The 12,859-nt window shown below is 29.6% G+C and overlaps 1 protein-coding gene across 1 annotated transcript; it reads right to left on the bottom strand.

Moving 5' to 3' along the window:
* Positions 1–4,674: 4,674 nt before the first annotated feature.
* LOC108822242 (ethylene-responsive transcription factor ERF043) lies at positions 4,675–5,883 on the bottom strand. Its single transcript, XM_018595276.2, has one exon. The coding sequence runs from the start codon at positions 5,627–5,629 to the stop codon at positions 4,934–4,936; it is 696 nt and encodes a 231-aa protein (XP_018450778.1). The 5' UTR covers positions 5,630–5,883; the 3' UTR covers positions 4,675–4,933.
* Between the last annotated feature and the right edge of the window lie 6,976 nt (positions 5,884–12,859).

The raw sequence follows: 12,859 nt of genomic DNA, 5'->3' as shown, positions 1-12,859 counted from the left end.
GTAACAAAAAGTCAGATTTTGATATTAAATTTTTGAAATTTGTAAGACAGAAAAAATAATTGAAAATAATTTTAGGATTGTCTAACTACTTATATTTTATAACATCATAAGTCTAAATAGTTGGGTTGTAAGTGCATAAATTTCACTGTGAGAATTTACTTTGTGGATTTTAGGTAAGATATTACAATTTTTAAACCGGTGTTTTAAGAAAAAAATATATTCTAAAAAGATTGTATATTTAGAGGTGAGGGTCAATTAAATTACTAAGAGTATAACTAAAAACAAAATTTATAAAAATTAAGTGAAATGAAACATTTCTACAATCCTACTAATCAAACACATAATTAAAATTTAATCAATTTTTTTCATTTTCTCATCACCTTATATAAAATTTCCAGTTACAAAAAAAAATCAGATTTTGATATTGAATTTTTGAAATTTGTAAGAAAGAAAAAAGACTTGAAAATAATTTTATTATTGTCTAACTACTTATATTTTATAATATATTATACCATTTGTATATTAAAATAAACATACATACAAAATATATAACTAAAATTAACATTTTTGGAAAAAAAAACCCGCCCGTAGGGCGGGTCGACCCTAGTGGGTACATAAAAAAAGGCAAATGATATAAAGATAGTACCAATTGAAACAACGTGAACAGAAAACTGAAATGAGAGAAGAGAAAATACACTTTCCCATCTATTTAAAGATTCTCATCTACTTAAAAGAGAGAGTTTTTTCAAAAAAAAAAAAAAAAGAGAGAAAGTTTTGGATTCGTATTGTCCTCTTATGAAGAAAAATTAGATTTCTTACTTTTTCATCTATATAAAATAAAATGAAAAGAAAGATTTGTGATAACCTCGCCTACACAAACAAGAGTGAATCTATTTTTTTTTTTTGTCATCACAAGGGTGTAAATAATGTTGTCTATAAAGTACATAGAGTTTCCGGTGCTATCACAAGACATAAGAAACTAATAGAAAAAAGTAATAGAAATAAAAAGAAATAAATGTTCATTCTAAATTTAGTGAACACAATTTTATTTTATAATATTCTAAAAAAATAAAAAGGGAAAAATAGGATACATTTTAGAGATTACAATAAATCTAATGTTCTTCCTCATTTCTTTGAATACAGTTAAATATTTTCTGAAGAATTATATTAGTTGAAATTTTAAATATTAGATATGTAAATTATTGTTTTTCTTTTGAATCTTATTAACATTTCAGTATATCACATTGATACCATGGAATATGGATCAATTAAACTTAAAAAAACAAAAAAAAAACAAAATATTACTATAGAGAAGATGATTGGTTAGATAGTAGCTATAGAAATTTAATAGTATATTTTTTGATGTACATATATCTGATGTAATTGTATAATTTAAATGAGAATAAAAAACATTTCTACAGTTATATTTGTTGCTTTAAGAAATTAGATTTCTACAACTATTTTTTATTGTTATCTTTATCCTTAAAAGTTACATCTTTACGAAATTACGATTAGTAGTTTATATGGTTATAAACAAAAATAAAAAATGCATTTGGTACAAGCCAACCAATAACTCTTCTTCTAACATACTAGTACTAGTTTTACAGCGTTTTTAAATAAAGATTCACCATGTTCTACATGCAGTCATATGTACTAAACTAAATTATATGATAACCCAATATTAAAAATAATAATAATAACACCGACACAACTGTTGAAATATGAAAAAAAAAAATCTTGTTAAGATTTCGCTGTCAACAAATAGAAACACAAAGTACATGGGATTTTACTAGAGAAAGTAATCAAAAGCCAAATGCAATAATTCATGCGACGATCATAGAAAAATTAGATTGTCGCATAAAAGATGAATTCTGATATAGTTCGTCGCCTAACCCATGCCGACGATCATATATATGCAATAATTCATGCAAGATACAATGCAACATATTACATATATGAATTTCGATGACGAAAGAGTTAGTGATCCAACCAATTAACTGGAAGAAATATGAATAGAGGTTCCCGTATATCAGTTTTTTTTACTAAAGTCTAAAATGCGACTAATATTAGGTCCTTTTTCTTTTGATTTCAGTATCAGTTACACCAATGTAAAAGGTCCTTTTCTTTTGATTTCCTAGCATCGAGAGTCAAGGGTCCGACCAATATTAGAAAAAGTTTACTTTGCATAATCAACAATATCTTTTAGAAAACAAACGTAGTTGGATCCATCAGGATCAGGGTTATATAAGGATCAACTAAAGTCTTAAATGCACACTTAGAATGCTTGCTATAGCTACTAAGACGGTGGGTATTTAAGCTCCTACTTGTGTTAGTGCTATCATCGGCCAATGATGCGACCTTACTTTTCTAAAAAGGACAGAAAAAATTGAGATTTAATTGGGAACACGACAATGCGAGTGATAACTGGACCAATCAAGATTTGAATTTATTTCTGTCCTCAACTTCTTTTGGTTTTCCACGATAAATAATCTTAATTATTTTGTCATGGGACAATCTGCAGATTTTATTTGCCTTCCAAAAATCAAACATGCACGTGGGCGTTTCCCTTCACGAATTCATGGAACCATCCAAAATCTAGACGTCTGTTTTCTTTATAAATTCACTGTCGGTTTACCAGATGAGCATTTCTCTAAACCGTTTGAAACCAATTTATTAGAGAATCCCTCTCAATTTAAATTATAATTAGTGATCATACGCATTGATCAAATCAATGTTCTTGCGGCCATTAACTTTATTCTAAGTTTCTAACTCGTATGGTATTTTCTAGTATTTGAAGTGTTTAATACATTAGTATATCATGATTCTTGAACTCTAACCCAAAAACATCATTAATTATCATGCACGTCTTCGGTTATGGATGTACATAGACGTGAAGCATCTTATTTTTTTTTTTTTTTTTGACTAAAACGTGAAGCATCTTTGTACTTTCGTACGCTCTAAAACTCAATATAGTTCTACTTTTTTCAACAAAATGGTCTCCTTTACAAATTTATATGCATAATAGGAAAATTATAGTGGAAACGCTTTACGATTCGTTATTTTGCATTCATTATGCTTGTTCGGTGGGTATTTGACTGTCGTTTAAATATCAGAGTGATAATGTTATGGTAGGAGACATTTATTAAACTTGTGTATCATTGATATCTTAGGATCGACCTTACATTTTCAAATTTGAATAAATCAGAATAAGAGGTTACAGGATTTGTGTCTCCGTTATTTTTGTGCACGCTTGCGACTGCATGCTATATGATATGATGTTTTCATAAAATGAAACACAACCTATATTAATGTTAGAAAAGGTAATAATAATATCAAAACGAAAAGAAAGTATGTTTGGAACTTACAAAGATGTTTTACAAACAATCTTTAGTTTAAAGGTATTTTGTTTCGAAAACTTTTTCAGAATCCTAATGATGATTATAGCTTGATTAACTAATGAAGTAAATTTCATTTGATTGGGATTAATTAATATACCAACCCCCTACACACCCATCCCCCTCCCCAACAAGTTTCATTTTGTGGCACACGTTAGATATGCATTTAATTACGCTCAAAGTATAAATTATAGTGAAGCTTTAATTAATGCATCAGTTATACATCAATCTCATTTGTTTTTCAATAATGTAGTACCTTACGATTGACGTCAAAAAAAAAATGTAGTACCTTACGATTTACTTCTTCCAGCTAATTAAATGTCAAAGCTGGAGGAGCAGGCCACGTTACTATTTTTCAAATAGTAGAATTTATATTGATCTTGCAAGAAAATGAAAAATTGGAAGGTCTAGGCCATCTCCAATAGAACACCAAAATACCAAATTTTGTATAATTTTATCTCCAATGAAACACCAAAAATTACACAATTCCACCAAATTTAGTGTAGAATGAAACACTATTCATCACACCAAATATTTTATATTCATATTTTATTGTGTTTTCATTTATTAATATAGTTCAATTATTATTATTAGTTAGTTTAAATTTGTAATTAAACATAAATATATAGTATTATTTATATTTTTAAATGATTTTTACATAGTTAATATTTTGATTTCAGGTAAAATCACTAAGTTATTATAATAATTTTTATGTTATAAAAATAAAATATCATATAACTTTATATTTTATTTTATTTTAAATAAAAAATCACTAAATGGTTATTATCATTTATTTTATTTTAAATACTGATTATAATTTTTATTTAAATTGTATTTAATACTATTAAATTTGCCAAGCTTTATTTTTTATAATATAGTGAAACATGTATTACTAACTAATACATATTTATTAAAATAAATATATTGTTATGTTATGTGCTTTTCATAATTAATGTTTTGTAACTTTGAATATAGTATTTTATGTAAATTAAATACATGTATAATAATATTATTAAACCATAACATATAAATGTAAATAAATTTTATAAATGTATAGTTACATAAATTTAATGAATATAATATCAAAGTGTGATAAAATAAGTATTATCAGTTTCAAATACTAAAAATTAAAACAAAAATTAAAGTAAAAACATTAAATAATATAATATTACTTTTTGTGTAATATTTGATGTCATGGTTGGAAATGATAAAAAATGTTTGACATAAAAATACCAAATTTGGTGTAATTTTAACATCAAATTTGGTGTCGGAGATGCTCTTACAAAACACTAATGTCATTATCTCGGCTAAACCCGAGTAATATAAACAATTACATTTCATCATCTTTCATTTCACCGACTAAATTAAACAAGAAGCATAACAACGTTATCAATGCCACGGCACCTACCTGACCATCTCTGAGATATCTCATCACGCAATGTGAAAAAAAAAAAAGAACAGTGAGATTCCCATGGGAACTAAAACAAAACAAAACAAAAAGAGAAAAATACACAATTTTATTTTTTCAGGGAAAAATGTTACCAAGAAAAGCTTTCATCGAAAACAGAGTTCAACGGAGAATCATTACTATTATACGTAAAATAATCTTCCGGACCACCGCGTAACCATGACGGCATGAACACCAAATCATCCAACGTGTCATAAAACACGAACTCGTTCGACTCGTCAAGACTCGTTCCTAGACTCGGCAGCTCGACTATTTTCTCCAAATCGTCCGACACAGTACTCTCCTCGTCAATGCTCGTCACACACGACGACGCCGTTTCGTTACTCTCGCTCTCTGACCCTTTATCAGACGTCGCCGTTTCATTACTCTCGCTCTCTGACCTTTTATCAAACGCCGCCGTTTCATTACTCTCACTCTCGGACATAGCGTGAGAAACCTGCTTCGTACCGAAGTCCATGAGAGCCGCTTTGGTCGCCGCAGCTCTGACGTCACGTGGGCTGAGCGAAACGGGACGAGGCAGAGAATCCGAGAGCTCAGGGAAGTTGAGAATGGCGGAAGATCCTTTGATGCTAAGAGCCGCCACGTCATGAGCACGCATGGCCATCTCCGCCGTCTGAAAAGTCCCGAGCCAGATTCTTGATTTCTTACGTGGCTCACGAATCTCAGATACCCATTTTCCCCAGCTCCTCATCCGTACTCCACGATACACGGGCTGCTTACTTCCTCCTTTCTTCTCCTTGTCGGAACTAAGTGAAGAATCCACCATTGTAAAGTTTTGTGTTCCACGGATGGTTGGAAAGAGCTGGACTTTTCTTCCTTTTCCCTTTTTATTGGTAATAAGATTTGTTATAAAAAGAAAGAATATAATAAAAATCTAACCCGAAATGAGTGAGAAATTGTTATAAAGATTGTTCTTGTTTTTTTTTTCTTGTTTGTATCACTATTTGGTGAAATTTCTAAGTCTAGTTTTATTTTTTTGGATGTTTCCAAATCTCTCAATGATTTCTCTCAGTGTTTAGTATTAACTTATATATATAGAGCATGTTTACATACTCTTGTATATATGTGGTGGAAAGAGATGGACCCATGCGTACCTACGAGATAGGTTAGTGTGGATGTAATGCAAGATGTAACTAGTTTTACTTTTGTTAATAAAAATCTTTCAATTATAACGCAAAACACGAGATGGTGTTTTCTTATCTTTTGCTTTTACTTTTTTCTTTCCTTTGTGATGTGACACTTAGAGGTTCCTAGATTTTTCTCCCACAGCTACATTTGGTCCTATTATTCACCAAAATGTTATACAATAAGACTCGGTCTCGGTTCATCTTCAATAAATTAACTTGTACGACTTGCAACGTGCAATGATTCGAATCTGTGGTAGAGTACATAGTCAGCAGTCTATTGGTTTTACTGAACTCATCAGTAGAAAGAATTTGTCTTTAAGTATTTGTGTCATTATTACTCCACAAAAATATTTAACTATAAATATGATAAATGAATTGGTTAAATCGGCAACATAGCTAAACATACTAATAAATTCCTAACTAATTAAGTACTACTACATATAAGCATTATGTCACGTTTCTTGAGACGCTGCTGAATCCATTCCATCACAAAAAACACAATAGGGGAAACTTTTCTTAAACTTCATGAATGTCACCATCGAACTTACACTGATCGACCCATACAGTGGGAACATTTTACTCTTGTAATTAATGTAATCCGTATTCTCGCTATATCTAGGTATGATCAGAAGCACTAAATTACATTTTGTGTGTCGGCTAGAGACGAATGTTTAATATGTTAATCAAATACCACCAAAGGTCAATTTTTATCATGCAATATAGATACCATCATTGCAGTATGGATCTATTCAAAAGATTTATATTATGTTTGATCAAAAAAAAAGATTTATATTATGAAGTTGTCGTTTTCTATATCTCCTTCGGTGGTGGGGTTCTAAAAGGGCCTTCGTTTTTTTTAAAGGTTGCTCCATTATTACATCATCAATAGTATCGACAATAATATCAAAGTGATAGCGCGGACTTCTCAACTTTTTTTTTGCTTATATTGCTGAGAAAAGATCAGTTCGTCTGTCTAGCTATATTTGCAGTTTTGCACGAATGTTTTTCTTTGCATGATAATTTTCTCAGGATGTAAAAGAATGGATAAAGAGAAGGCTGTACGTATATATCCACGAAAAGGTACTATTGCTTATAAAATCCACAAAAATTCTGAACATACTAGTTTAGATGTACGATGATCAACCAATATGCACGATAGCTTATAAGACAGGCATACATATAATGTCGTTGTATGTATATGGTCTCAATTAGTTCTTAAAGCTCTTAGGCAAAGCCTTTTTTTTTGTTCTTTCAATTGTTAACATAAAAAGTTTGCTAGATATTTTCTTACAGTCACAGAAACATGCATGTTAATTTAAATAAGAAATTTATGTTATTATGAAATGTAAGAAATCTTTAATGATAATGAAATACCCAAATTTTTCTGATGATATAGGTCTTCTAAAAGTGATTTGCACACTCTGCATTGTTAATCTTTTAAAAAATATTAAAATCATCACATCACGGCATGTCATTATGACTTGTTGATGTTTTATTTTAGAGTAGGAATGTTCTATTATTAAACCATAAGCTGGATTACTATGAGTTTGACCGGTGGGAGAATTATTAGAGGTAACTTAGAGCAAAAAAGTTGTATTAAAAATAAGAAAAAAACAATTTATAGGAGATAAAAAACGCATTATTGCAAACTTAAATAGAAATTTTTTTGAATTAGTATAATAGTTTCTAACTTTTTGATTTGAATATATAGTAAATGTTTTTTTTGACAACAATAACTAAACTATTATAAAAGTAAATGTAATAGGAAGGAAAATAAAGTATTCAATTTAGTTGTAAATTCTTTTTACAAAAGGAGAAGGAAAATATTATCACAAAATAAGAAAAGACAAAACAACAATGGTTATTTTAATAAAAATAATTAATTTTTTTTCTTGTTTCGACAAATAAAAACCAGAGGGAATTAGAACAACTACAATTTTTTATCCACGCTTTTACTCTATAAATACTATCTATAGCTAGATGCTATATACCATGAATGAAGACTGTAAGAGTATTCTATCATAATAGCATACTAGATCTTGACCCGTGCGACCGCACGGATATTAATTTTCAGTTTTGGTTTTTATTTATTTATACGAAATAGTATATTTGTAATATTTGATCGTTTTATATTGACTAAGCTTGGGGTGGGTATTTGGATACCCACTCGAATTCGGTTAAAATCTATTCGGGTTTGAGATTTTCGAGTTTAAAGATTCTAGCTCTATTCGGATATTTATAAATTTTGGTTTCAGTCTGATTCGGATCTTTGCGGGTTTGATAACCCGTTTAAACTATTTTTAATTTTTCAAAAATTTATATATCTTTAAATTTTCCTAAATCTAAAAATAAAAATAATATAACATGTAAATTTGAGTAATGTAAGCCAAAGTACCTAAATTAAAAATTAAAAATAAGTTTAACTTGAATATTTGGATGAAGAATAAATATATATTTTAAGTGTTTTTGGTGTTTTGATTATTGTTTATCTACTTTAGATGTTTATTTTTGATTATTTTTATATTTCAAATATTTTAAAGAACTTAAAATAGCTTATATCTTGGATATTACCTCGAAAAATAGCTAACATATTGAAGTATATAAATATGATTTAGATACATTTGAATATCCGAAAGATTTGGTTCGGATAAGGTTTGGTTATGGTTCTCTAGATACCAAAATAGTAAATCCGTTTAGATATTATGTAATTCCAATTTAAATTTGGTAATACTTTTTTTTGTTCAGATTTTTTAAATGAAGAGTTAATATTATAATTTTCATGAATTATTTGTCCAATAAAAATGTATTTTTTTGAATTTGATATTGATTTAATGGATAAGTAAATGAAATGTATTTAATTCAAATTTAATTTTGGAAAACACATTAATCTAAGTGGAAAAGACAAAGCATTAAAATAGAAAGTATTATTTAATTGTGTATTTAATTTTGGAAAACACATTAATCTAACTGAAAAAGACAAGCATTAAAATAGGAAACTCAATTTAATTCTCAATGGCATGGAAATGTAATTAAATTTGAAAACTAAGGGTATTTCTATATGTGTACTTCTGTTTTAATAAGATAGATTTTCTTGAATTAATTCGACCAGACTGATTGACCTGTATATATGCTCCACACAAATTAACAAAATTTAATCAGTATCAACGTTATACTAAAACTACACTAAAATAGTGTGATTTTGACACTAAAAAGTGTTATGGGTTAGAAATGTTCTTAGATTGAAAGAATAATTCTGATACTGATCAGATATTAGAGTTCGAGAGTTCTTTTATTTAGATTTTCTAACAAATGCCAAAGGTTTTAAACACATATATTCACTTATTTGCATGCTGCAAGAACTGCGGTTCATATTTTTGTTAGAATTTAAAACCTGGACCAAGTATTGTTAGATTATTTCTACCACTTATTATTTAAAAAAAATTGTCGTCACTAGTCGTTGTCTTTTGTGTACTATTTTGCCATTGTCGTCTACAATCCACATAGTTTTTCTTGATATTTATTTGTCGACGTCAGCCTTTTCTTTTGTTTTCCTTCCCATCCACTGAAATACTATGAGCTGGAGTCAGGTTTTAACAGCACAAAATTGAAATGAATCGAGGGAATGCTACAACATACCATTATGAATAATAATTAAAGGACTATAGTATAAAAAAAGAGAGTTAAGAAGTCGACAAAAGTTGAAGAAGAAGAAAAACAAAGTTGTACGGACAAGATAATCCAGCTGTCTTGTTGTTGAGTTGCACTGCTCGAGTCCTTGACAACTCTTGGACGCGTTTTTCACTATGGTTTACACGTGTCACAGCCGCGACCAAACACGGTCTCACCGGTCACGTGATTCAATTATTGCACCCTGCCACCATATTAGCAAGGTATTATAATATAAAGTTTTGGTCATAGTTAAAGTACAATTTGACCAGTCGACACAAGAAAAAAATACAATATACCACAGAAAAACTAGCGAAATGGAAACTAAGACTTTATAATCAATCTGACTACATTCCCCCCTCCCTTCTTAAGATTAAATTACCTCTGCATGCTTTGTTATAAATTTTATCATATATAAAATCGTGTTTGTAGGTTAAATCTTTAATGGTGTTTGACGTAGCATAACACGTTAGAAATAATGCAATTCTTTTCTACACTGCATATAGATGGTGGTAAATAAGTAAATGACATACCATTACATCATTGTAATAATATCAGAATATCTTTTTACAAAAAAAAAAAATAATATCAGAATATGTAGATTGTCATTAAAAAAAGAGAGAGTAGATTGTCATTCGTATATCACTAGTAATCATTGGGTACTTTATATTAATCTCATTCATTAAAAAAATTGTACTCTTCACTCTGTTATTCTCCTAGTGCAATTCTTTAAGATGATTCAGATCAATAATTTTTATAAAAATTCTTTTGTTATGTATTCTAATATTTAAGTGTATAAATTTCTTAAAATCTTGAAAATGGGAAATTCTCTTATTTGACTATTTTTGGTATAGTTCTTTTAGATTTTAAGAAACTTATTTTCATATTATAATATTAATGTATATAAAATAAAAATTACTTTTGGAAATTTAAAAATAATAATGCTCTAAAAATTTCTAACTATAGTCATCGATAGATTTCTAGATCCATTCTCACTATCTATAGATTTTAGGGTCGAATAGTTCTTTCAAGAAGTTTGAGAAAGACATCTTTAATTCACGGGGTTCTGATATAATTTGTTACCAAGATCAATTAAATTCAACTCTCGAACTCAACCTCATTCTCAAATATTCTGATACTTTGGCATGCACGTACCAAATCAAGATAAATTGCAAAACACACTCGGAATAAAAGCCTAATTTTAATTCTGGCTAGAACTCACAGCAATCCACAACTTTTTAAGCTGGCAATACTTTTACAAAGATTCATCATCAACCTCTCCATATACTTCAGACCAAAAAAAACCTCTACAAATACACATAGAGACTCAGAAGCTCTAACAGAATGCTACCAAAAATAAAGCCATTGAGACGAGCTTATTATTGCTGTTTTCTTATAACTTTATGGCCACGATCGATTCTCATTGGCTAACTCCAAACCGATAATGTAGTCCTTCTTGAATAAAATTGGAATAGCTTTCGACTTCTATGCCCAAAATTACTAAACATATTGAGGAGCAGTTTCAAGTTTCAAGTACCGCATGGATCTTGTTTTTTTTTTCTTACCATTCATTGTATGTATGTATCTTCATGATCAATAAACTTGAATGTATAATATTAATTTTAAGGGACTCAGGAAAATATAATTATAAGATCTATATCGCACACGTTATGTGGTCCTCTTTTGAATAATTTGTGCCGATGATGGTTACAAGCAATACCTACTTGGTCGATCCTGGCCACTATAATTGATGTACGTCTACGTAACCAAAATAGGATTCTGACTTTAACGTAGGGCACAATATACACAAAAATATATTCCATTAAACACATGTCCAATTAAAAAGTAGCTGCATAGCCCATACATATCTTTTTTACGCCATTGAAAAGTATGCCATTATGTCGTGTCCAAAGCAATGTTTGTCGTCGAGCATCCACAAGTCAATTATGCAGACGTTCTTTTGTTAAAGATGAATAAAAGATCAAAGATTCTTCACGCTTATTTCGCTGTTTTGAGACCTAAAGATCGATCTCTTTCAACCGGCAAAATGATGGTTATGGTTATATATAGATGTTTGTTTGGTATCTACGATGACGATAGATCAACATTCAAGATACAATCATATGAAAAGGATGATTTATAGAAGATGGAGCATAACAGAATTGAATCAGACGTTTTTTCCAAAACGTGCTTGGTGCTGTGGGAACACTAAAATGATGTAAGCTTAGTCGTAACTGAAAATAGTAAGAGACATTCTCAATAAAAGCAAGGCTCTCAAGTATATACTAAGAATTTTAGACATGACAAAAGTGTTTGGTTTCTTGTTCTAGCAGCTTTTAAATTACTTGGCTAAATTTGAAAATTTCATCTAAAGATGCGTCTCATTTTCAGCGATCTGAAGTGACTGGTGTCGAGCTAAAGGTGGTTTAGTGCCATCTCTAAAGGTGTGGGGGAGGACAAACGATGTGATATCCTCGGGCGCATAATCTCGTGTCTCTTGTGGAAGAAGCCTCTTAGCTCAGTGGACAAACGATGTGATATCATCGGGCAGAATCTCGTGTTACTTGTGAAGAAGCTTCTTAGCTCAGTAGTTTAACTAAAGATCTATTAATGTTTCTTTTTATCAAAACATTTTGTTTCAAGTCCATAGAAGACGAATTTATATAAATTAGTGGAATTTTTTTACAACAGCGTGACGTAAAAAATACTACTAAAGTTTTGGTATTCATATGACAGTTTTTTTCTTCTTTTGATCAACTTATAGTTTTTTTTTTTCATATGATAGTTTATGGTGGTATAATCAGACATGAATCCTTTTAAAATATATAGAATTATCTATAAATTTTTCATAGTTATAATAACATAAGTTATATTTGTTAAACAAATCTCGTGTCCTTCTATTTCTCAATAGTTAAAAATTCAAAAAATTTAATAATTAGCAAGAAATAAATAAAAGGATCCTATTTTTTTTTGCCCAAAAGTCTATAAAATTGTTCAGCCGGATGTCTCTAGCCAAATGGTCCGTCTGCAGATTGGTTTTATGTGACTTGCTGCGACGAGTTTTGGAACACACCTTTTGCTATTGAGGAAGGAATCTCTTGAGGAGATTTAAGTGTAACTAATCCATTGTTTTCCAAAAACCGAGTCATATCTCTTAATTAATTTAATCCGACCGAGTTGTGATGGATTCCACTTTAAAATTA

The sequence above is a fragment of the Raphanus sativus genome, chromosome 2 (assembly GCF_000801105.2).
Source record: "Raphanus sativus cultivar WK10039 chromosome 2, ASM80110v3, whole genome shotgun sequence".
NCBI lineage: Eukaryota > Viridiplantae > Streptophyta > Magnoliopsida > Brassicales > Brassicaceae > Raphanus > Raphanus sativus.
This window is presented reverse-complemented; position numbering and strand designations above follow the sequence as displayed.

What these genes read in the sequence shown, in the direction of transcription:
- LOC108822242 (XM_018595276.2), bottom strand. Translation starts at nt 5,629, where the DNA reads ATGGTGGATTCTTCACTTAGTTCCGACAAGGAGAAGAAAGGAGGAAGT.